Raw genomic sequence first — 27,100 nt, 5'->3', positions numbered from 1 at the left:
TGGGTGGACTATGAGACTGGGTTATTACAAAGACGTACGGACACCTGCCATAACAATGTTTACACAAGTTATCGAGGCAGGCGGTGACTTGCCGCTAACTAGATGGGCCCCTGAAACTGCCGTCGCGAAGACGACCAGGAGCAACATCGGTGTGAGCGGCTCAGGGGTGTCGAGAGGTGTGCGCCGCTTTCTACCCAGTGGCTGTTAACAGCCACTGTGCCAACTCGCGTCTTATGCATCTTTCACTTCCACCCCTGGAGCATATAGCTCTAACGACTCCTCTCTGGACGGCCAATGAAGGCAAGCCAGAGCTGAGAGTCCTGCGGGTCCCCTTGGGGTCCACTCCGACCGACGAAGACACGCCGGAGACGGAGACCCTGACCGACTCTCGGGAGCACTCGGGTCCGTGGGGTCGTTACTCCCCAACAGCTCGCCACAAGCTGCCCTGCGGGCTTATTATTATTATTATTATTTAAATCTATTAATTAATATTCAATTTATTCTAATATTTTTTTGGTCTTTTATATATTCTGGGAATATATTTGTATGTATGCAACATTGATTAAATTTTCTATATTCAATATTTAAATATAATATTTGTATATTCTTACATTTTATAGATACCGTGTTTACCTAGTCATGCCTGAAGTGCCTTTTAACTATTACATAGTTTCTTCTTTTGCCTTCATAAAATATGTTAAAAGGTCGATGGGAAGAGGGAATACTATTGTCGAGTTTTTCTCCGCTGAAATGGTGTTCAAGGTCTGAAACAAAGAAGTGAAATAAGTATGTAACTCGATGTAGTGAATAATATTTTCTCCATCGTATTTTCACGGGAACGCACGAACATGTCTTGCGATTTCAGTCAGTCTGTACAAAAAGTTCTGGGGCCAAATTCGACATGTACAACTGTCAGATTTCGCATCCACGTCAAATCAACAGTTGATTTTATTGCATACTGAGTGTTGATTCCATCAACGGTGGATAATATCATTTGGTACAACCAAAACTCAACTCTAAACTAAGGGTGATTCGGTTTGGTTTGCTTGTCACCCTAACTGTGGATTGTTAATGTCAAATTTTGACATTGTATGTATTCGAGAACTTATGATTTTTCCCACATCAACGGGAGATCAACACGATACGTCAAACGTCGCTTGTCGAATAGGGGTCCTGACGTTGGCTGAAGTAGCATGACAAATATGAAAGTTTCCGAGAAAATACGATGCATAATAATTATGCATTACATCTGTATTTTTATCAAAGATCTAGACGGATATCTCGATCGCCACAACGAGTGCACCGAACAATCTCCGGCCAGCCGCCAGCTGCACGGCTACCATCAGTTTGGCATTGACATAAACGCTATCGTGAACTTAATTTACTTTCGATAGGTAATTTACCGTTTACTCGTACTAATTTAATAATAATTCTTGCTTTTTTTTAGTATAGTTAGAAAGGGACAGTATCGCTTGGAGTGGAGTGAAGTTAGGCAAATAAGACCGTAAAGATACGTAAAACGTGACATACGGCACGTTTATTCTCTGAAAGTAAGTGAAAAATACTCTGCCAACTGATGGTAGAGGCTCAGAAGAATGACGCTACAGGCACAGCCCCGTGCACAGGCACACCGGGTGCGTGTGCCGTGCGTAGACGTCCACGTGCGCGTTGTAATATACAGTTCCTTATGAGAGACGCCACATCGCTTGCGTGACGCACGTCTATATGAACACGCAACCGGTGTGACCTGGTCTTACGCCGCTTGCACGACGTGCCGTAATAGCGTGGCACGGCAGTCAAAGGGTTAAGATATTTAAAGCCATCATATGAACATTTCATAAGTGCGAAAGAGGCAGACATCAAATGAAAAACATAACCAACGTCATACAAGAAAACTGTATTTTGCTATGCAAGTTAGAATTTCTTGAAGGAGTTTTTAGGAGACGTGTTATTATGATTTTAACTAGGTTTAAAAAGGCACAGACCTGCAGATACCGAAGCTGGAGAGCAGCGGGACTGTCTCCAATAACTTCAGAGGCCTCCCGCAGCGCCCGCGAGGCCTTCTGCTCGCCCTCGGCCGCGATGACCTTGGCGCGGGCCTCGCGAGCGGCCTCGGCCTCTGCAGCCATAGCCCGCTGCAGCTGCACCGGCAGGCGGACGTCCTTGCTGCAAGACAATACTTGTGTGATTGGTCCCTATTGTAATAATTTATTTGCGGCAATCGTTTCCCCTTTAGTCATCTTACTCTGAGTAGCAATAGGAGGTGAACTAAAAAATTGACCCCGACGGTCTGAATCAGAGTTAAAAATCCAACAGGAAGTCTAAATACCTACTTCATAATTTTTAAAAGTTGTTGAACAAAAGTGTCACCGTTTGAGGAGTACAATCCATGTTTTAATTATTTGCTCGTGTTACAGGCCACACCCGGTATAACCTGTTTTTTATTTCCGACTTAACAAGCGTCATTATTGTCGGGCTGGATCGATACCAGTGGACAAAGACTGTTAATTACACGTGTTTATTTCAATTTAATCACGTTAAGTAATTCCTAACGGCGTTCCAATTGCCGGGCGGGGCCATGATGGTGGGAATACACATTTGCCACAAGGGTACAACGGTACTTTACAGATAATTTACGAAGTATCCGAATACATTTTTGTTCCTTTCGTCGAGACCCTGGGTCCGTGGAGCCCTGGCGCCCTGAGTCTCTTTGGAGACCTTTCAAAGAGACTCAGGGACGCAACTGGGGACCCGAGAGCTGGCAGTTACCTCGCTCAACGCTTCAGTCTGGCAGTTCAGCGAGGTAACGCAGCCAGCATCTTGGGGACCTTGCCACAGGGGCCTTTTTTAGATTTAGTTTAGTTTAGTTTTATTTTATTTTAAAATAGTTTGTATTTAGTTTAATTTTAAGTTATTTTTATTTATTGTTTTTTTGCATGTTTTTTGACTTGTTTTTGTACCACATATATGAATAAATTTATGAATAGATAATAAGCTTCTTCCTCGCGTTATACCGGTATTTTGCCACGGCTCATGGGAGCCTGGGGTCCGCTTGACAACTAAACCCAAGAATTGACGTAGGCACCAGTTTTTACGAAAGCCACTGCCATCTGACCTTCCAACCCAGAGGAGAAACTAGGCCTTATTGGGATTAGACCGGTTTCCACGCTCGCACAGCTTATAACATAAGGCTGACTTGGACCATCTCACTAACCCGGGGTTAAGCGGTTAAACCGTTAACCTAGTGTCAAATTGTACTGGTAACCATGGTAACTCTAGGTTTAACTGGTTAACCCCGGGTTAGTGGGAAGGTGCAAGTGGGCCTTAGTTTACTGTTTTGTTTATGCCTGGTAACGAAATAAAAAAAATTCTTTTTTTTTTTACTCACATCTCAACGCGTTCGACCTTGATCCCCCAAGCCTCCGTCGCCTCGTCCAGAGAGATCTGCATGTTGCCAGATATAGTTTCGCGCTCGCTGAGAATCTCGTGCAGCGGGCGGGTTCCCATCGTGTTCCGGAGAGTCGTTTGTGCCAGGAGCCTACACAAAAGTGATCTTTAGCGATGTAGGTACCTACCTCAAAGGAATACTTAGGTACCTACCTAGTATAAAACGACAGGTACGAGTACCTACGTATTATTTATTCATACTCGTATATGTATTAAATAAAAAATAACACTAAGGTTGGCAGCGTTGCCCCTCTGGACAGCAAAGCTGATCCGCTGAGCGAAATAATGGCCGGCCGGGCACTTTGATAACTCCTTTGGAGACTCGCGCTGTGTCCCGCGTCAGGCGTGGCTCACTCCGCGATTTCGTCGCTTTGCTGCAGGTAACTAAAAGTACATCTGTTCCACACCAATTTTGGTGGCTAGCCATAAGCCGCGCGTGGCGCTGTCGCCACCTAGCGGCCATATCTGTCCTGATGGTCGTTCTTGTCTACGTGACAGCGTGATAAAACAGTGTCCGTCACTTTCTATCCCACGGTGTTAAAAAGTGACAGTTATTACGTGTATAAAGATGAATAAAGCCATCCATAATATGCCGGCTGACAGACGCGTTTTGTTAGACTCACTCTGTCTTCTGTACCTAGTACTATTTTCATTCTGTGCCCCGCGTTTCACCCACTGCTGTGTTTCAGCTACTGCCAAGGGTCAAACACAAAAAGATCTCCAACTAGCTCAGCTTAAAACTATAGACTACCTATAGCAGCTTACCGTGTGGAGTGGTGAGCGTTTTCAACGTTGGCTATGGATATGGTGGCATTGTGGACGCGGTAATAGACCACCGCGTCCACCGACACTGTCACAGAATCCTTAGTTAGTACCTAGTTGGAATAAACAATAATTCTATAGAGCGACCGTTTAACTGAGTCCTCGCCTGCGCGGTACGGGGGCGACGGGGCGGGACGACTAAGGCCCACTTGCACCATCTCACTAACCCGCGGTTAAGCGGTTAAATCGTTAACCCAGAGTCAAATTGTACTGGTAACTACGGTAACTCCAGGTTTAACCGGTTAACCCGGGTTAGTGAGATGGTGCAAGTGGCGCTAAGGGTGGCGGGGAAGGTGCGGGCGCCGTACGCTTGCCTGCCGCCCGCACCTTCCCCGCCACCCTTAGTGCCAGTTGCACCAACCACATTTGACAGACTGATCATCGTCAGCCGGCGCGCCCCGCGCCTTTACTATGAAACTTTCCATACATAAAAATTTAGCGAACTCTTTAACGTTCGTAACAGTTTGGTGCAACCGACCCTTAGTCGTCCCGCCCCGTCGCCCCCGTACCCCGCAGGCGAGGACTCAGTTAAGCGGTCGGCCTATAGGTAACTATTAAAGCACTATATTATTATGACGTATGCTGGCTACTTAGAAAAATGAGGATGGCAGACAGGAACGCTAAATAAACGAACTATATGGAATTTATTTAAACACTAGCATGTGACGTCACAATCAAATTACACTCTTTATAGTTTTATACGGGTTTAAAAATAGAAATTGTGTCTATAAATAACTGCTGTCCACGTTTTTAGGGTTCCGTAGGCAAATGGCAAAAATCGGAACCCTTATGGATTCGTCACGTCTGTCTGTCTGTCTGTCCGTCCGTATGTCACAGCCATTTTTTCTATTAATCTTCTGGTGCTTTATTTCATGCATGGCGTAAAATAATTTATTTTAAATGCCAGGGCCACTTGCACCATCCCACTAACCCGAGGTTAAGCGGTTAAACCGTTAACTTAGTGTCAAATTGTACTGGTAACCATGGTAACTCCAGGTTTAACTGGTTATCGCCGGGTTAGTAGAATGGTGCAAGAGGCGCTTACAGTCAAGTACCCTATTTCAACGTGACCTAAACCGTTAACTTAGCTTAATAAGGCCCACTTGCACCATCCCACTAACCCGGGGTTAACCTGGTAAACCTAGAGTAACAAAGGTTACCAGTACAATTTGACACTGGGTTAACGGTGTATGCGGTTAACCTCGGGTTAGTAGAACGGTGCAAGTGGGCCTAAGAAATAATTATTCTGACCTCCTGAGGTGGAATGTCGTATGTTCGTGTCCGCAAATCCACTCGCGCGTACGTGTCGATACAGGGCAATATGAAGAATATACCTGTGAACATTTAATTTAATTTAATTTAATTTAATTTAATTTAATTTAATTTAATTTAATTTAATTTATTTAATTTAATTTAATTTAATTTAATTTAATTTAATTTAATTTAATTTAATTTAATTTAATTTAATTTAATTTAATTTAATTTAATTTAATTCGTTTATTATTTAATTATAACATTTATTTATTTTTATTCATTAAAACAAGTCACTGTTCTGACATACATTAATTTCTGACTGTACCTATTCTCATATGCATGTCTATCGAGTACTTCTCGAGACCTTTTATGGCTCCTCTACACGATGGGCCAGCGCCGGCCACTCCAAGGGACGCAGCCATGCGGTAGAATGAGATAGCAATATCACTTGCTCCCTCTAACGCATAAATGCGTCCCTTGGAGTGGGCGGCGCTGAGCCATCGTGTAGAGGAGCCATAACTTGTGAGTTTGAATGGTGACCTCAAAGCGTGCAGAGGTGACAAGTGGATTTGGGGGCCTATTTGACTCAAGAAAGTGACATAATAGCTACTTTTGTTATCACATTTGCCATTCAACGTGTAAAATAGGCGAATCGGCTGTTACAAAAGACAGAGTCCGTCTAAGCTAACTCTGCACCTATTTGGATAGAACAATGCGAGGCAGTGTCATATACGTCATTGTTTCACAGAAATTTTACACCTTTATTATATTGCAGAGTTTTCTTGGTCCAGACGGACCATTAACCTATGTCTGAATGTTGTATGGTTATCAGTGGCGGCGCGTCCATAAAAGCCGATTCCCACCGGGTTGCCTGTTTTTGGACGTTTGAGTAGAGTTGTAAAGGAAATATGTAAGCCAAATTAGCCCCGGCTTGCCTATGGATAAGTTTGACGCGCCGCCACTGATAACCATACACCGTGTTTTTATTGAATTCCGTTAACTTCGGGGTATGGTTAAGTACCTACGTTTAAGAGAACTAAATGGCATAGTTAATTTTGGAAAAAAAATATTTTTTTGTTTTTTTTTGGATTTCTTTTTTGTTTATGTATACATAATTATAGGGTTATTGGTCTGTAATGCCAGTATATTAGTAATTGGCCACTCCTTACAAATCAACATCATCACCATCAAATATGGTCGGCTGTTTATCATTTGTCACTAACAAATCTGTAAGAGTGAAAGTGACGCATGACATGACAGGTGGTGAAAATGCGACCAATACTTAATGGTAACATTCCATTTCTAACCGCAGCTGCACTACCGGTATACTAAACGCGTCGCTGTCATTGTCAATTTCCATAGTAAAATGAACAGTATTGCAGCTGTCGTTGGAAATGGACTGTCACCTTAATATCGCTGCTGGGCGACTGCGGCGCCCATCACACTAACAGGCATTAATCTAGTATATACCGGGTGTGGCCTGTAACACGAGCAAATAATAAAACATAGATTGTACTCCTCAAACGGTGACACTTTTGTTCAACAACTTTTAAAAATTATAAATAAGGAGTTAAATAAGTATTTAGACTCCCTATTTTTCATACAAAATAAATATTATCTTCAATAGACGCCATTGCCACGCCGTATCATTGTGATTAACGTTGCTTGTCGAGCCTTAAACATAACAAAATTCGCAATACATTGCGTCTTTGAATAACCTTTAAAGTGTATTAAAAAAACCGGGCAAGTGCGAGTCGGACTCGCGCACGAAGGGTTCTGTACCATAATGCAAAAAAAAAAACAAAAAAAAAGCAAAAAGAAAACGGTCACCCATCCAAGTACTGACCCCTCCCGACGTTGCTTAACTTTGGTCAAAAATCACGTTTGTTGTATGGGAGCCCCATTTAAATCTTTATTTTATTCTGTTTTTAGTATTTGTTGTTATAGCGGCAACAGAAATACATCATCTGTGAAAATTTCAACTGTCTAGCTATCACGGTTCGTGAGATACAGCCCGGTGACAGACGGACGGACGGACGGACGGACGGACGGACGGATGGACGGACAGCGAAGTCTTAGTAATAGGGTCCCGTTTTACCCTTTGGCTACGGAACCCTAAAAATCAAACTACAAGTTATTTTCAAAAGTCGCTGAACAAATGTTGATCAGTATGAGGAGTACAGCCTACAGTTAAATTTTTTGCTCATATTACAGGCCACACCCGGTATTTAAGTTTAATTTAGTTGATAATAAAGTTTTTATCAATGAGACCAGTGCCTCTAATTTGGTGTAGTTATCTTACGTGCTGTTAGTATCGCTAACTCTTGAAATAAACGTAGTAATAAACAAAGTATGAACCCTGTCGTTATTAGCACTTAGGGGTCATCCATTAATTACGTCACACGAATTTCTAGGTTTTTTTACCCCTCCCCCCTCCTTGTCACACTTGGTCACATTTGGCAAACCCCTCCCCCCTAGTGTGACGTCACATTTCTCTACAAAATCGCCAAATCGAATTAAGTAAGTACCTAAGTATTATCAATATTTAATCAAAATATTTTTGACGATATAAATATTAGTAATTTTATAACCCAAAACTGCTTAGGAAAGAAAATTAAACGAATAAAAACGATTATCGTTTTAAAAACTTGTTATTTAAATGTACAGCGAATAAAATAATTTAAATAAATTTTCGGTTGACTGATGAAGTTAAAGTGACGTCACAAAGTTTGTGTCTCCCCCCTCCCCCATATTACAATATGTCACATTTTCTTGACCCCCTCCCTCTCCCTAAACGTGTGATGTAATTAATGGATGACCCCTTACCTACTGGTCAATTTACTGTGCTGTACATTTCTGGCGATTAAAATTTTGTTAGAAAGTTAATAAAGTCTGAATTCTACTAGTTTATTAATTAAATCAAGGTCATGGTTAAGTTAAAGAACTATGTTACTTTACCCTGTTTAAAAAAAGCCCGCTTGCCGGTAACAGACTGTATAACTGGATCAGGCATGAAGGGTGGGGGAAAATGACCGAACGGGATAGTCTTATGTATCTTTCAGTAGGAGTAGCAGCGAAAGCGCTAAAACGCACTGGGCTTACGGCTAAATTTAACTCTGTATAATTAACGCAGGGCAAGTAATGGGATCCGACATAATGGCTCCTCTACATGATGGGCCAACGCCGGCCACTCCAAGGGACGCATTTATGCGTTAGAGGGAGCAAGTGATATTGCTATCTCATTCTATTGCATGGCTGCGTCCCTTGGAGTGGCCGGCGCTGGCCCATCGTGTAGAGGAGCCATAATAGTTCCGACGTTTCCACGAACCGGACTGTGAGTAGGATGACGGCCGTTGATTAGTTAATGCCACAGACTAGGAATCCTCTAGACCGAGTTTAGAGCCATCATTTCATGCAACCGATGATGCCAAAAATGCGTGGGTGCGCGGGACGAGGTGAGCGAAGTCCCGTACCGTGATTCAAAGTTCAAAGACACAGACGTCACACAGACACTTTCGACTCGAACATGGAGTAAAATTACCGTATGCATGGCAGAGGGGGTAGCGCGATGCTCAGTCTGGAGGATGTTTTGTCTGTGGTTAATGCTAATAGGATTTATTACAGGATTCCCTGCACATTATTCCGGACAGCGACTAAGGGATGACTCACGCTAACCGGGCCGGGACCGGGCCGGGCTTCCGGCGCTTCGTTTTCTATGGAAAGCACCACGTGATCACCGATCAGCCATCCTTTACCGAGTCATCCTTTAGGTCTTTAGAATGTCAGATACGTAAATCCCGACCAAAACAGTACTATGGACCTGGGGCCTATACCACGAAACTTTACAAGTGTACAATTCGACAATATTGTTAAATTGTAAACAAAAAACGTATCACAATAATTTTACACATGTCACATGTACAAGTCTACAATTTACAAATATTTTGCATTTAAGGACCCGTAACTCAAAAGATGGAGGGTATGTCAAGATAACATACATAATTGGGACAAATGTTAAACTGTATTTACTACAATTTAGTTTTTTGACAGATATGTAACAATATAGTGACATACGTAGAATTGTATTTATTACAATTTGACAAATATGTAGGTATTAATATTCCTCACTTAGTTTATGTTGAGGGCATTTACCTTACGAGCATAAATAGCATATCTTTTTACGTTGTCATTAAAATTGGTTGAAAATGTTTATGCAAGACAAAATTAGTTTTAAAAATTATGGAAATATTATTCGGCTAGTTTAATAGTAAATTGACTCATGATGATAAAATTAAGAAATGGAAAGAAATAGCAAGTCAATTGAAAAGTTTAGATATATTGGATAAGGATTGGAAGTATTTAAGAGACACTATGTGGCAAAATGCGAAAAGACGCTCAGTGGTAAGTAATTGTATTATGCTCTTGACACTCGCCGAGAACCCAACTAGCAAATCTATGTGCTATAAAAGTTGAGAGCACGTTTTTATTTTCGCTTTTTGGTGCTATAAACGGTGTAAAAACAGTCGAATAAAAGTCCTGTAAGCGTTTACTCAACGCGAAAAGGCGCACTTATACAGACTAAAAGTGTTATAAAAATAGAGTAAGCGCTGTATAAGAAGCAAATCGATGCTGAGTTGTGTAGTGTTTTAATAGCAACGATAGTGCTTTTATTCGATTATTTGTACTATAAACATTATCAATTTGCTATTACTCAGTGAAAGTGTTCTATAAAAGCAACCGCACTGCTTTTTCTCAGCAAAAATGTTTCGTAAAAGTAGCCGAATTGCTTTTACTCGGCATTTTGAATGTGTAAGAGTGCAGTAAATGCTTTTATTCAACAAATACTTATGTGCTAAAAACGATCTCAGGTAAGCGATTATATTTCAATTATTTGATTAAGTTTGAGGCCTAATCGTCTTCAAGTGTCTAATAAAACAAAAAGGTACTTAAGTATTTTTTTACTGCTGTCATCCATGACATTTATTTTTACCGTGATTGTGTACATAAGTTTTTACTGTCTGTAAGTACACGTAATACAGTAAAACCTAGCGCGAAAAATACTTTATTGATAAAACCAAAGGCACTGGTTCATATACAGGGTGATTCAGGAGACGTGAGCAGGACTAACACTGCGCATTTCGTAAATTATAAGCAACTGTTTCATATCAGTATTAGTGAGGTTAACGTTAATTTTCTAGTCGTGTTGAAAAAAAAAGTTATTAATTTATTTACGACATGCATGGTCACCCTACAATTAGAATACTAAACTACAGATATTCTGTGTCAAATTGAATGTCATCACGGTCTGGTTACTTTTGAAAACTCGTATCTCACTCAAGTTTGACAGTTTATTTTCTTCGTAATCATAATGCTGTCATTACGGTTAAAGAGGTTTTATGTTTATTAATTAGGCCTTGTAGGGTGACCATGATTGTAGAGAATTAAATTTGCCCTCGCCAAAAAGTAAAAAAATAGGAAAAAGTGTGGTTGTTTCACCTAAATACGACGGTGATCGATCAATTATCAGTTACTGAGTGTGCAGGATTAGTCCTGCTCACGTCTCATGAATCACCCTGTATATTCATGGGCCGCCTATTTTCTTAAATTTCAATAAAAAAATATTAATTAAAATAAGTAAAAATTTGCTTACACGATCTAGTTTCTGTTATATCTCATTAATTCGGTTTACTAACGAATGGGCCAAAATCGTTTCCCAAAGTATCACATCCCAAACTATGTTTCCCAAATTATCATTTCCCAAAAAAATGTTTAGCAAAACAACTTATCGCAAATTTTCAGTTAGCAATAGTCTTTTTTGGCAAGTTATTGTTTAGCAAATAATTACTTGGACAAGTTTCATTTTACCAAATATTATTTAGTGAAATGTATCATTAAGCATAACTTACATGTCCCAAAATATTGCATGGCATACAATTTACATACCAATAAAGTGGAGGCTGCAGAATTTTATTTGTCTAGTATTTAACTGATCATTACATATACATAGTAAAATGTAACGTCAAAAAAAAACATTCTTACTGCCAAAAATATGTAGTAAATGATCACTAAAATTAAAACTCCATTTTAATGTAAAATGACAACCAAATTTGTTACATCTTGCTATACTATTAAAGCAAATAACACCAAAGTAATCATTGTAACCCAAAAATAGTAAATAACCACCAATATTCAAACCACATTTTAGTTTAAAATGTTATGCAATTTTTTTACATCTCGTTATTCTATTAAATTAATTAATCCCCTTCGATGACCTTTTTTTAGTACATAGAATTTCGTTTCTGTAAGGACCGCAGTTCTAACCTAACCTAACCCACTTTTCTAATAGCATTTCGATTCTGTGAGGGTGACAGTTCTAACCTAACCTAACCCACTTTTCTGATAGCGGTTCCGTTTTGTGAGGATCGCAGTTCAAACCTAACCCAAGACCCAACCCACCCAAATTACGTAGAATTTAACGTACCTATTATAACATAACAAAAAGTACTTTAAATAGAGATGCCTATTTGTCAAATTTGCGAAGTGACAATTTTGACCAAACATCTTTTTGGAATATAATATTAGACAATAAAAAACGTTTGCTAAATAAGTTTTTGTCCTAATAACATTTGACAAAGTAAAATCATGCCAAATGATAATTTGACCAAATAAATTATATGCGAAGTGTAACTTTGCTAAAGGTTCCTTTGGGAAATGAAACTATTGCGATAAGTTTGTTGGGAAGTGAAATTTGGCGAAATGTATTTGGCCGAAACGAAAGTACACCCATTAATTCGACTATAAGTCGAGTAACTGCGTTTACTGCTACACTTATAGCACATGTTGTCGCCATGTTTATGGATTTATAGTCCGGTGGCCGACTGCATGAAACCCTACCTGATAAAAAAATAGAATAATCCTACTCTGTGGGGGTAGCTGACTTTTAGCAGGCAGCTTCAACTGCTCTTGGTCGGCCGTGGCTTAACTTGGCAAATTTTGCGCAAATGGCAAAAAAGTGGTACAAATATTCATCAAAAAAACAAAAGTGGTCAGCTACATCCTGTGTTGGCAGGTTCCTGTGTCCGACCGAATTTGTGGTACCACGTGAGCTACAATTTACTTCATCGAAAAATAGAATGTCACTTGTATGGTAGGATTGCTGCCATTCACATTTTTTTTAATGCGGACGGACTGCAAAAGCTATCAGGCTAAGGTGAGGCCGACCAAGACATACGTCAACAAATTTAATGTAGGTATTACAATCAGTTTTTTTCATTCTATTTTTCGATGAGGTAAATTGTAGTTGTCACGTGGTACCACAAATTCGGTCGAACACAGGAACCTGCCAACACAGGATGTAGCTGACCACTTTTGTTTTGCTGTCCTCAAAGGCAGCTATCCTACCCTGCAAGTTTCATTCTATTATACGATGGGGTTTTTTTTTGATGAATTTTTGTGCCACTATTTTGCCATTTACGCAAAATTTGCGAAACTAAGCCGCGGCCGACCAAGAGCAGTTGATGCTACTAAAAGTCAGCTACCCCTACAGAGTAGGATTTTCTATTTTTTTATCAGGTAGGGTTTCATGCAGTTGGCCACCGGACTATATTGAAACGTACAACATGGCTGACTTGTGCTGTTAATGTAGTTCAAAACTCTTTAAAAGTACTCTAAGCTGAATACATTTTGAATAAAACCTGTAAATACACTTAAGCTCCTATAACAGCGGTTTGAGCCCCACTACCCGAATTATGATATAAGCGCGCTGTTACAGCAGCATTGTTGCCAAATGGTTATTGGATTGCTTTTAATAGGCTTTTATAGCAACAGAGAAGAGAGTTGAGTAACAGTTGTATTAAAGCGCCTTATTCAGACAATTAGCTATTCTATAGCTGTTATATGATTTTAATAGAACAATTATGCTGAATAAAAGTGATGTAGTAGCGCTAATTCAGCATTTATTAAAAGGTGGAATAAAAGTGCTAAAAGATAGTGCTATAAACGTTTATACGACATGATTATAGCGCTAATTAGCGAAAATTGCTAAATAGTCGAGTTAACCGCTATTATACGATATATTGGTGTTTCAACAACCGTAACTCGGCTGTTATACGATTACAGGCTGAGTAAATCAATTCTTATACGACTATTTTGCTAGTTGGGAAAATTGTCAACTTGTATTTACATTTCCACAAATATGTACACTTTCTTTTACAATTTGTTGTAACACAAATCTTTTACGTACAATTGTCCATTACAAAATTGTCAAATTTTCCGGAAAATTGCTTGTAAATTGTAATATTTTGTGATACGCGTATATAATTGTAGATTTGTCGCGACAATTTACATATTTGTAAAAATATTCCATTACAATTTTGTTATTTGTAAATTTTGCGATATGCCCAGTTGTACAAAATACATATTTGTAACTTGTCACTTGTAAATTGTAATTGTAAGTTTCGTGGTATAGGCCCCTGCAGTTTGGCAGTAGAAGGAAACTGTAAAATTGGGTTTTTCCATGAGAAATGATTTATTATTTATTAATAATTAGTACATGTATATATGTATATGTGTATATATGTATGTCTATTATATGTATATATGTATGATTATTTATATACCATTAATCTTTTGTATAATAAATAAATATATTTTATATGTATATATTAGTACTCGTAATTATTAATTGCACTTACGATACATAATAGTTCTGGGGCCAATTGTATAACAATTTGTAACTAATAATATTAGCGAAACTCTCTTTCTAATCAAAGGAATTGGAAGGAAACTTCCGCTAATATTATTAGTTACAAGTTGTTATGCAATCGGCCCCTGGTCAACTTGAATGCCCCACATGAGATTTTTTTTTTAAAGTAATGCGGTTGTTATGCGCTTACCGCTGCGTTTAACGTGTAAAACAATATAATGTCATTAATATTAGATTATATAATTAACGCAAAATGTAATTTTTCCTACATTCCCTTGGTAGCATGCGTCAAGCATTCGTTAGAATAGCATTCCATGGCTACGGGCTACGGCGTAGCTCGTAGCTCGTAGCTATTCGTAGCAAAGCTTACCATTGTGCGATTCTACCTTTAGCTGCCTACCGTGCTAAATCTAGTAATTAGGGCATACTGAAAATTTCTGGTCTGGACACTTGGAAAAAATATGTCGTCTCATACCGGGTGTAGCCTGTAATATGAGCATAAAATTAAACTGTAGGCTGTACTCCTCATACTGACCAACATTAGTTCAGCGACTTTTAAAAATAACTTGAGTGGTTTGATTTTTAATACACGTTAAAGTTTATTCTAAGACGCAATGTATTGCGAATTTTGTTATGTTTAAGGCGTGACAAGCGACGTCAATCACAATGATATGGCCTGACGATGGCGTCCAATGAAGATAATATTTATTTTGTATGAAAAATAGGGAATCTAAATACATCATAATTTTTAAAAGTTGTTGAATAAAAGTGTCACCGTTTGAGGAGTACAATCTATGTTTTAATTATTTGCTCGTGTTACAGGCCACACCCGGTATATCAGAATCCAGAAGCTTTCAGTATGGCCCACGTATTACCCACAATAAAATTCATATCATTATTTAAATTAAATGGACCAACGTTGCTTGTTTATTTTTAGGGTTCCATACCCAAAGGGTAAAAACGGGACCCTATTACTAAGACTCCACTTACCGTCTCGTCTGTCTGTCCGTCTGTCTGTCACCAAACTGTATTTCATAAACCGTGACAGCTAGACAGTTGAAATGTTTACAAATGATGTATTTCTGCTGCCGTTATAACAACAAATATTAAAAACAAAATAAAATAATTATTTGACTGAGGCTCCCATACAACAAACGTGATTTTTTTGTCGTTTTTTGCTTAATTGTACGGAACCCTTCGTGCGTGAGTCCGACTCGCACTTGTCCGGTTTTTATCGTTCGTTTATTTTGTAATGCCATGTATTCAAGAGCTGCCATTTTTTCTTGTATGCTGGGCCGCTAGAGATTAAAATATGATGAAGAATGATATGAATATGATGAATTTCAAGATAAACATGAAGTCAATATTTTTATTTTTAGGAAATTAATCGTCCGAGAAATAACTATAGGTTGATAGTGTTTGATCAAAAAGGTTATTTTTTCCATCGTCTTTGGTTCAAACGTAAATAACTGGTGGTGAACGTATTGCAAAACTGGCGGTACACTAAAAGTTAAGGATGACTCACGATAGACCGGGCCGGGCCCGGGCCGATGCGCCCGACACGTAATTTTCTATAACGGCTGGTCACGTGGATTCCATAGAAAACGAAGCGTCGGAAGCTCTGGCCTGGCCCCGGCCCGGTCTAGCGTGAGTCATCCTTTATGGTACCATCGAGCGTATCTGGTGATGGAGACAGGAGGTGGCCATCGGTGATAAAACAATGCAACATAATTGTGTTTGGGATTTTTAGAATTGTCACGTTGAAAGAAAAGTACAGTCAGCAATAAAAGCATGTAATGTATCTAACTAACTTTAAAAAAAAGTTTTATAAATGTACGTACCCGGCCCCTTTGCGCCTCCAGACAGCAGCCGACCGAGCCGAAAGATGACGGCTCTCTCGTATTCTTGGACGACCTAAAAAAACTTACTGTCATTTCCAGACATCGTAAATTTCACACCATTTTTGGTGCAGCGCACCCTAATGATTAATAATAGCGTTAATTACGTTAATATTAACCTTAAGTTACCATTTCAGTTGGAATTATCTATACCAATTCCGTTAACACCACTCCGCTGCACCAAAAATCCTGTAACATTTCTAACTTACCTACAAGGCCTGTTCACTTCCTAAGAAAGTTATGTCCCCAAATAATTGCGCATGTGTGCGCCTTAAGCTTCTATGTGTGCGTTGGCCTCCGGGAAAAAGTTGCGAGTAATAAAAATAAAAACATTTTTCTACAGCAACATTGCTCCCAACTCTGATTTAAATTATCACGAATTTTATACAATATTAATCATAAAACGGGACTTAAAACGCTTAAAACTTAATTACATGCGATTAAGTTTTATAATGAATATTTGCTTCCAACGAAGGCCTGTTCACTTCCTAAGAAAGTTATGTCCACAAATAATTGCGCATGTGTGCGCCTGAAGCTTCTATGTGTGCGTTGGCCTCCGAGAAAAAGTTGCGAGTAATAAAAATAAAAACATTTTTCTACAGCAACATTGCTCCCAACTCTGATTTAAATTATCACGAATTTTATACATAATTAATCATAAAACGGGACTTAAAATGCTTAAAACTTAATTACACGCGATTAAGTTTTATAATGAATATTTGCTTTGTTTGAGCGTTATATGTATTATTATAAGATTTATGAGTAATTTGCCATTCATAGTGGAAATAGTTTAATTTGAAACCTCAAACAGCTCAGCCTAGATCTATGACAAAGATATTTTATCTGTGCTTTTCGCTCTTGCAAAAATGGCCGCTCAAGCTAGTTCGCTTTCCTTTACAATAAAACTGAAAATTAGTTATTGTGTCGATTCACGGTATAAATGTGTGTGAAAAATAATAATACAATGCGTCTTTTCATAAAATCAAAGTTTTATTGCATAATCATCCACCATAATAAAAAAATATATTTGTCAATGACTCTGTCCAACTGCTGTGGTTAAAGTTCATAACAAACATTTTTTTTATTAAATCTTTAAATAATAAATACAACGTAGCGGTACAACCACTTAAGACTGTAAGTCTGTACCTACATAGATTACAGCAATGCACATAGAAAATGTGCTAAATGCGGAGCAATGACTGTTGAAGCAGCCAGAGTGAAATTTATACAGCTTTAGTGGGTTCAGAAGGAACCGAGTCATAACGCATCTGGAAAGCGTATTAATTAACCGTGAAGAAATGTATGAATACAAGTTAGAAATCTGTGTAAAATGCCGTGTGTAAAGTGTAGTGTATCTGTGTGTAAAGTGTAATAGGTAGGTATGCCTAATGTTATTTGTATAATACTGAAAACTTTGTGAATGCGCTTTATTAATGTCTATTTTTATTAAGTTGTCAGGGTTTCATTTTCAGTGTATATTTCTCTATGTAAAACATAATACAATGTTATAAACATAAATATGCCTTTTATTTAAATCAATAGATAATACCACAAACAAGGGGTAATATTTGCATCTTTCATATATTTCGTGATATGAAGATAACAAATATGTTTATCAACATAATTACTATATACCTATAATACCAATACCCGCCAGGCTAAACCGGTTGTTAACTTTAGTTCCATTGGTACACATCGAGGGCGCCAGTAGTATAAACGTATAAACGTTTGGGGACATTTTTTTGTATGGAGTTACCGTTCTTCTCCTAGTGAGTATTATATTCTTTGGTTATGTCCCCAAATAATTGCGCATGTATGCGCCTTAAGCTTCTATGTGTGCGTTGGCCTCCGGGAAAAAGTTGCGAGTAATAAAAATAAAAACATTTTTCTACAGCAACATTGCTCCCAACTCTGATTTAAATTATCACGAATTTTATACAATATTAATCATAAAACGGGACTTAAAACGCTTAAAACTTAATTACATGCGATTAAGTTTTATAATGAATATTTGCTTCCAATTGTCTTTATCAATGTTCATAAAATATATGGAGGGTAGGTACGTCTACCCACCATAATAAAAAATATATTTGTCAATGACTCTGTCCAACTGCTGTGGTTAAAGTTCATAACGAAAATTTTATTTATTAACTCTTTAAATAATACATACAACGTGTACCGCTACGTACCACTTAAGACTGTAAGTCTGTACCTACATGGATTACAGCAATGCACATAGAAAATGTGCTAAATGCGGAGCAACGGCTGTTGAAGCAGCCAGAGTGAAATTTACAACTTTAGTGGGTTCAGAAAGAACCGAGTCATAACGCATCTGGAAAGCGTATTAATTAACCGTGAAGAAATGTATGAATACAAGTTGGAAATCTGTGTAAAATGCCGTGTGTAAAGCTTCGAGCAACACGGAAGGGAGGCGGCATTCGCACTATTTCCCTTCTGCCGAGGTACAAGATTAGCGCGTCAATTTAATCTAGCGCGGGTAATAAAACTAGTTGCACTTGGATTTTTCACTAGACCGAGTCCAGACGCGCGCGTGAACTCTGCTGCACAAAAATGCCTGTATGCTCGGTTTTTTGTTATAAAAAGAGGTCGGGGACATCAAATTTACAAAAAGTAAGTGTTACATTTCACATGTAATTTTTTTTTTACATATCATACGTTAAATTACATTTAAATACAATTTTTATATTTTAGTCTCAAGTAATTGTTGGATTTATCGATTTTGCTCGCTCAGTACAAATTGCGGATCGGTCGAGCGACAAATCCGACTTCTCATCTCTCAGAATACAATGACATACTTCAACGAAAATGTGTTAGTGTGCGTGTTGTGACACTAGTCACTCGTCCGTACACAAAAAGAGATCGAGGTTTGCAAGATTTGTCTTTGACGTGTGTCATTTTCTATGTATTTGTGTCGTCATTACAGATTGGATTTTGTATGTAAGTGTGTGAGAAATGCGACTGTGTGCACCTTTCCCCCCGCGAAAAGGCAGAAAGATTTGTACGGCGAGATATCGCTTGGGCCCCTCCCTTCCGACATTTCGGAAGCCGGTGTTGCTCGAAGGTGTAAAGTGTAGTGTATTTGTGTGTAAAGTGTAATAGGTAGGCATGCCTAATGTTATTTGTATAAAAGGTACTGAAAACTTTGTGAATGCGCTTTATTAATGTCTATTTTTTTATTAAGTTGCCAGTTTTCAGTGTATATTTTTATATGTGAAACATTTTTTAATAAATAATATATATAATGTTATAAACATAAACATGCCTTTTATTTAAATCAATTGATAATACCACAAACAAGGGGTAATATTTGCATCTTGCATATATTTCGTGATATGAAGATAACAAATATGTTTATCAACAGAATTACTACCTACCAATACCCGCCAGGCTAAACCGGTTGTCAACTTTAGTTCCATTGGTACACAAAGACGGCGCCACTAGTATAAACGTATAAACGGTTGGGGACATTTTTTTGTATGGAGTTACCGTTCTTCTCCTAGTGAGTATTATATTCTTTGCTTCCAACTGTCTTTATCAATGTTCATAAAATATATGGAGGGTAGGTACGTCTACCCACCATAATAAAAAATATATTTGTCAATGACTCTGTCCAACTGCTGTGGTTAAAGTTCATAACGAAAATTTTATTTATTAACTCTTTAAATAATACATACAACGTGTACCGCTACGTACCAGAGTTGGGCAAAATGTAATCGACTGACGATTAACGATTAAAATTAACCGACTTAATCGCGAGCAACGATTAAAAGTGACGATTAATTAATTTTAGTCGAAAAGCTCCGACTAATATTGTCACGATTAAATTAATCGTCGACTAATTACCGGCGATTAATTTTTTTAATCGATTAATTAGTTCGATTAATTTTCTCTCGATTAATTTTAGCAATAAATATGGTCTTTTTAACCGACTTAAAAAAAAGAACGAGGTGCCTAATTCGTCTGAAACATTTATAAATAATATAAGTAACAGACGAATTTTTATGTATGTTCACTTGGAGACTATTAATTTCGACCGTCTTCGAATTTTGTTTTTGTTTGAAAAGGGATGTTTTAGAGTTCGTCCCATTTTGTTATCAATAAAATACTGAAATCGCTATAGGCATACCTAAAGCAAAATTATCATTTTTTTAAACAAACACGTGCATTTGCTCTCGAAAGGTACTTACTATTGTGCGAATTATATAGACCGGCTGACGAAAATATAATAATGGCATTTTAAGCTCTGTAGGCAATTTTTTTTGTTAAAGGTTGTTCTTATCTCGGGTTATGTTGACAGTTCTTAAGGTCGTATAACAATGGCAAATTATGGATAAACGGATTGTTATCTATTTTGAAATTTCTAGTCCTGTGTAAACAATAAAACAAACCGACAAAGAGTACGTATGCTTAGTATTTTATGTCACTGTATGTATTATATGCCACGTGTTATTAGTTTCTCAACTTACCCAGGTGTTTAACCCTTAAATGCATGATTTTGTCTTTTTGCCGGAAATTAATATATGTATCACATAATTGTTTCCTGATTCTAGGAAAAATGGTAAAAAAATATAGCATCGATTTTTACTGCGAAATCAGTGTTGGAAGTTGCATAGGCTAAATCATATTTTATGTAAATATATAATTACATACTAGTAAGAGATATAGGAAAAATCTTACTGCCATCAGAAAGGTGGTGAGGTGGTGAGGTTTGTGATATTCCTATGATAAATTCTTGAAATATAAAATTATTACAAACCCCGAAAAATGTGCCCAAAATCACATTGTAAGTAATTACTGCATTGACAAGTTGAAACCTTATAGAAAACAACTGATAAGAGGTAAGTAATGTGTTTGCTCTTTCATACACATACGTCGTTCTCTTTCTAATTTTTATACCTGCGCTACAAGCCCTAAACCCTTACCTATAGTTCGTTTTTTTTAGCATTAGAAATTAGGTAAACAATCTTGATGTGTCTTTTAATTGAAAAACACATTTTAAAAATAAGTTACGGCAAATATGAAACAATTATGAATCTAATACGATCATCTATATTCTTCTGCTTTCGTAAGTAATAGTTACTGATTTTTAAAAAGCGTTTTTCAATTAAAAGACATTTCAAGATCGCTTACCTTCTTGCAAGTTCTTTCTAATGCTAAAAAAACGAACTATAGAGATGCCGCGCTAAGTTATCCGCATTATTATAGTAACCAATGTAACCATCTTATATTATTGAAGCACATTTATAACACTGGAATGGTTTTTAATGTGTACGCAAGAAGTTTTGATTTTTAGTTACATACAAAAATGACCACCTGTCTACTTTCAATCGAGAGTTAATCGAGAAATTTAATCGATTAATATTAAGATTAATTCAATTTCAATCGTATGTTAGGTCGACTAAATTAATCGCGATTAAATTAATCGCCGATTAATTTTGACGATTAACTTTTTTAATCGATTGATTAGTCGATTAAAAAGTTAATCGATTAATGCCCATCTCTGCTACGTACCACTTAAGACTGTAAGTCTGTACCTACATGGATTACAGCAATGTACATAAAAAATGTGCTAAATGCGGAGCAACGGCTGTTGAAGCAGCCAGAGTGAAATTTACAACTTTAGTGGGTTCAGAAGGAACCGAGTCATAACGCATCTGGAAAGCGTATTAATTAACCGTGAAGAAATGTATGAATACAAGTTGGAAATCTGTGTAAAGTGTAGTGTATCTGTGTATAAAGTGTAATAGGTAGGCATGCCTAATGTTATTTGTATAAAAGGTACTGAAAACTTTGTGAATGCGCTTTATTAATGTTTATTTTTTTATTAAGTTGCCAGTTGCCAGTTTTCAGTGTATATTTTTATATGTAAAACATTTTTTAATAAATAATATATATAATGTTATAAACATAAACATGCCTTTTATTTAAATCAATTGATAATATGAAACAAGGGGTAATATTTGCATCTTGCATATATTTCGTGATATGAAGATAACAAATATGTTTATCAACAGAATTACTACCTACCAATACCCGCCAGGCTAAACCGGTTGTCAACTTTAGTTCCATTGGTACACGAAGACGGCGCCACTAGTATAAACGTATAAACGGTCGGGGACATTTTTTTGTATGGAGTTACCGTTCTTCTCCTAGTGAGTATTATATTCTTTGCTTACCTACCACAAGAAGTCAAGCGCTATTAAACCTTAAATAAATGAAAACAAGACGAGTTTTCTTCATTTGAGCGCGGCAAATTGGTTGGTGTGATAAGAAAGTTGGTTGGCTAAAATTTTTAGCCAATCACAGCCAAGCATTGGATGGATTTCTCAACTGTTTAAGAAAAGAACAAGTCCTTATTTAGTCATTTAAGTTGCTACATTCCACTTTGCAATAAAATGAGGGTCGATTGGCTTTTTTATATGTTATAGTTCGTTTTTTTAGCATTAGAAAGAACTTGCAAGAAGGTAAGCGATCTTGACATGTCTTTTAATTTAAAAACGCTTTTTTTTTATCAAAAACTATTACTTATGAAAGCAGATGAATATAAATGATCGTATTAGATTCATAATTATTACATATTTGTCGTGACTTTATTTCTAAAATGAGTTTTTCAATTAAAATACACATCAAGATTGTTTACCTTATTTCTAATGCTAAAAAAACAAACTATAACTAGCGACCCGCCCCGGCTTCTCACGGGTTACGCAAAACCTTAACAAACTTTCCTCAAGAAACTATTGTTAGGTGAAAACCGCATGAAAATACGTCCAGTAGTTTTAAAGTTTATCGCGAACATACATATGTACATACAAATAGACAGACGCAGCGGGGGACTTTGTTTTATTAGGTGTATATTAAGCTCTGTATTAAGCTCTCGACGTCGAGTCAGGTGAAGTAAAGGATGACTCACGTTAGACCGGGCCGTGTCCGGGCCGGAGCTTCCGGCGCTTACTTTTCTACGACAGACTTTTCCATATAAAACGATACGCCGGAAGCTCCGGCCCGGTCTAACGTGAGTCATTCTTTAGGTAGCCTTCGCACCGGATGCGAATTCGCACGTCGCTCCGACGTGCGAGCGGAGCATTGCTATATGAGCGCATAGCGCTGTCAAGCTCTCACACTAGAGGAACGTGCGAATTCGCATCAATGTGATAAATCTTTGCTAAGTTTGCACAGACTTTTTGGTGAAAACATGTGAAATTAATTCCATAAACGTCATATCTTATGAACTGTGGCGTTTGCAGGGCTGTATTTATGTATATTTGCCATCAGATATAATGAAGCGGCAAGGTGCTCAAAAATATCTGAGCATGCACTTTAACGTCATGATTAGAAAGTGTTTGCTCAGATATTAAAATTGGCCGCTCCGATACATCTGGTGGTGAATGTACCTAAAAACTTCGCTTCGCTCAGCGCTCAACTGGTTAACCCTTTTCCTGGCATAATACGATTTATTGACCACATACGTGTCACTAGAATTTCAACCTTAGACTTCAGATTTAAGGTTCAAATCAAATTGTACCTTCGTAAAATGTTACACGTAGTCTAAATATGCATCACCAAAACATAACTCTTTGGAATAGGAATGAAATAAACAAACATAATAAAACTTTACTACTAAATATACCTAAAGGTAAGGTTTTACTTAACCTAAAGGTAAAAAAATTCAGGGTGGAAAAAAAACACTGTCATACTTATTTATAGCTGTTTTTTTTTGGAAAAAATATACGCTTTTAATTAAAAAACTTCACATAGGTACATACATCTTTTTATGTTACGTCGTCTTATCGAATTGGTCCGCAACCTGATCTGCCTCTCAACTGGAAAATAAGTAATTGAATTAAAATAAGTAATGCATTTAAAAGTATCCACAGTTTCCTTAAATAACCCGCCAAATACATTATCAATTAATAAGCAATATGAATAATATAAAAATATACTTACCGACTCGCATCCTATCCATTGGTAATGTTAGTTATTTTTCAAAACCTTAGTTTAAATTAAATCTTTATACCTATATGCACTGTAGAAAAAAACGATGCCGGAACTTTTATATAATTAGGGTTCCGTACCCAAAGGGTAAAACGGGACCCTATTACTAAGACTTCGCTGTCCGTCTGTCCGTCTGTCCGTCCGTCCGTCTGTCACCAGGCTGTATCTCACGAACCGTGATAGCTAGACAGTTGAAATTTTCACAGATGATGTATTTCTGTTGCCGCTATAACAACAAATACTAAAAACAGAATAAAATAAAGATTTAAATGGGGCTCCCATACAACAAACGTGATTTTTGACCAAAGTTAAGCAACGTCGGGAGTGGTCAGTACTTGGATGGGAGACCGTTTTTTTTTTTGCTTTTTTTTTTGCTTTATGATACGGAACCCTTCGTGCGCGAGTCCGACTCGCACTTGCCCGGTTTTTTATCTATTTTACAGGACCTTTATACTATTGCACCACCAATCTCGATTGTTTCGCCATTTAGGGTCCTAGCTACATTGGTTGTTCATTACTTACGCTATAGAATTTCCAATTTAGCACGAACCCTAAACGGCATAACAATCCGTGTGGTGACTGTACATATCGGCCCTATCAAGTCATATTTAAGTATATTTTATAGTTTGTATTTTTATTTCATTTCTAGTTTTAAATTTAATTTTAATATTGTATATTGTATCTTTTGTTTTAGTATTGTATAACAGTCTTTCAATAAAAGGTTTTTTTAGTCTCAAAAAAAAAAAAGATTATAATGGAAATAGTTTTACGAAATCATAATCACAAAACTATTATTTATAACGTAAGTGTTGCTAAAGTAATCAGTTAAAAGATACAACTATGTAATTTCGCAAATAGCTGAGTAATTTCGCTTGCAATAATTTTCATAAAACTGTTTCTAATAATGAATCTATGTAATAAGCTCTTAATATTAAAAATAAAATATTAATGTAGTTCAAAGATTGACTAATCACTGATAATTTAAATAAATTTAGCACAATATTATATCAGAAATTTTAACTATATTCTACGAAAAGAAAGGGAAATTGATTACATCATAAATGTGTAGTAAGAAGGCGAACTTATCCCAAAGATTTCTTCCAGTTAACTTATACTAAAAGGAGAAATCAAAAGCTACCTTTAAAAGTTCCTAAGACACCAAATAAATATCTAATGAATACTTTAAAGTTTACCTTGAAGCAGATGAGGAGAGATATAGGCATAGTCATGACGACCAGGACCCATGACAGGACGACCAGGATCTTGCCACATGTTTTACTTTCCGAATCGTGGTCGTCGTTAGCTACAACAATTAAAGTCATTTTTAACACTTTAACGGAGATTTAAAAAAAACAAGGGTAATTGCCACTTTATTGTCCTAATTCTGCATAAGAATATAGCTACAGATATTGCCACTTTATACTCCTAAAAATTTTGCATAAGAATTTTGCCACTTTATTAGTCCTAATTCTGCATAATAATATTGCTGATTATTGCCCCTTTATAGTCCTAAAGTGGCAACTTTACAGCCCTAAAAGAATCCTTGATATAACAAAAAAATAAAACAAAATTATGTTGTTATTGAGTGGTCAATTCTGCCTTACTTGCAAAGGGTTAATAAATACGCCGAAGGACACGGCACAGCTGCTCGAAACTTGCTAAGTCACTGTGTTGGGATATGAATTATTAATTGACGTACGTGGCCTTATCACAGAAATATACACGAAAATTCACAACTAATCTCATTGCCACTTTATAAAATTTTTGCATGAGAGAAAAGTATAGATGAAGTTATTGGGTTGTTAATTTTTGCCTTCCAATAGCTGATAGTGTCCTACTTAAAGGGTTAAATAAATATGTCGAAGGACATACTGCAGCTGTGTCAGACTTGCTAAGTCACAGTATTATTTTAATATGAATTCTTAGTTGATATATCCAGGCATTATACCCAAGGTTTATAAGTAAGTATACGGGGCTTATAGAAACGCGTAGGTATTTTTCTTTTATATCACAAAAATTCTGAAAATTTAAAGTTTTAAAACGTACTAAAAATTCGTAAAACATTATAAAAAGGCCTTAACACTGCGAATCTTTTAAACATTTTACGTTACAAACTTTAGACGCGCACTCGAAAACTTACTTGCAGTGATTGTCGGATACAAATTTTGTCTACTGGACATTTCTATCATTATAACATTCGATTTTCAAACGGGATTGATGCGTAACCGACGCCGGGTGGCCATTTACTGAGCCCGCGCCTGCCATGCCGACCATTTATAATTCACATGAGAACTAGCAATGTGTTACGTACAGTGACATTATTAATAAAATAAATAGTTTATTTCGACATTTAATATCACACATAAACGCTTCATCTAATTTCACACGCAACACGCAACTCGTTTTTGTTAATTTAAAAACAACTTTAAAAAAACATAACATTTTTTATTTTTTTAGAGCGGCATTAAAATTTAAAAATTCAAATTTCGAATGTAGAATTGTTAAATAGTTTGAATACTGACCGTCGCTAACGACGACAGTGGTGGACTCGGAGTATCGCGCCAGCGTGGCGGCGGCCGGCAGGCGGAGGACTGATGGTCCGTGTGGTCCTGGTCCGGCTTATACTCGTACCACGCAATCCTTGGTGCAAGAGATGCGCAGATGCAGTCGTCCTTTACAACCGAAATGTAACATGTTAGGTTTAAATCCCACCCGGTTATACCCTTTTCAAACAGAGCTTGAAATTGTTGCTATTTCTGGATTTTTGGGATCGATATGTGATTTGAATTCTACCGTCGTGATAGAGAAATATTAAATTAGTCTCTGTTTAATTGAAACTATCTATGTATATACATATAACATATTAAATATAAAATAACTTAATAAAAAAAAACAAATTTTACAAACAATTTAAAATTAATATTAAAATAAAATAAACTTATCTATAAATTGATGTAAGATT

At 37.0% G+C, this 27,100-nt stretch overlaps 1 protein-coding gene across 1 annotated transcript; it reads right to left on the bottom strand.

Moving 5' to 3' along the window:
• Positions 1-471: 471 nt before the first annotated feature.
• Positions 472-26,414, bottom strand: LOC134678756 (band 7 protein AGAP004871). The gene is made up of 8 exons (XM_063537453.1): positions 26,279-26,414; positions 25,332-25,441; positions 16,069-16,141; positions 5,521-5,603; positions 4,213-4,322; positions 3,389-3,538; positions 1,986-2,166; positions 472-764 (listed from the first exon to the last, which is right to left on the bottom strand). The coding sequence occupies exons 1-8, from the start codon at positions 26,325-26,327 to the stop codon at positions 663-665; spliced, it is 858 nt and encodes a 285-aa protein (XP_063393523.1). The 5' UTR covers positions 26,328-26,414; the 3' UTR covers positions 472-662.
• Between the last annotated feature and the right edge of the window lie 686 nt (positions 26,415-27,100).

The sequence above is a fragment of the Cydia fagiglandana genome, chromosome Z (genome assembly GCF_963556715.1).
Source record: "Cydia fagiglandana chromosome Z, ilCydFagi1.1, whole genome shotgun sequence".
Lineage (NCBI taxonomy): Eukaryota > Metazoa > Arthropoda > Insecta > Lepidoptera > Tortricidae > Cydia > Cydia fagiglandana.
This window is presented reverse-complemented; position numbering and strand designations above follow the sequence as displayed.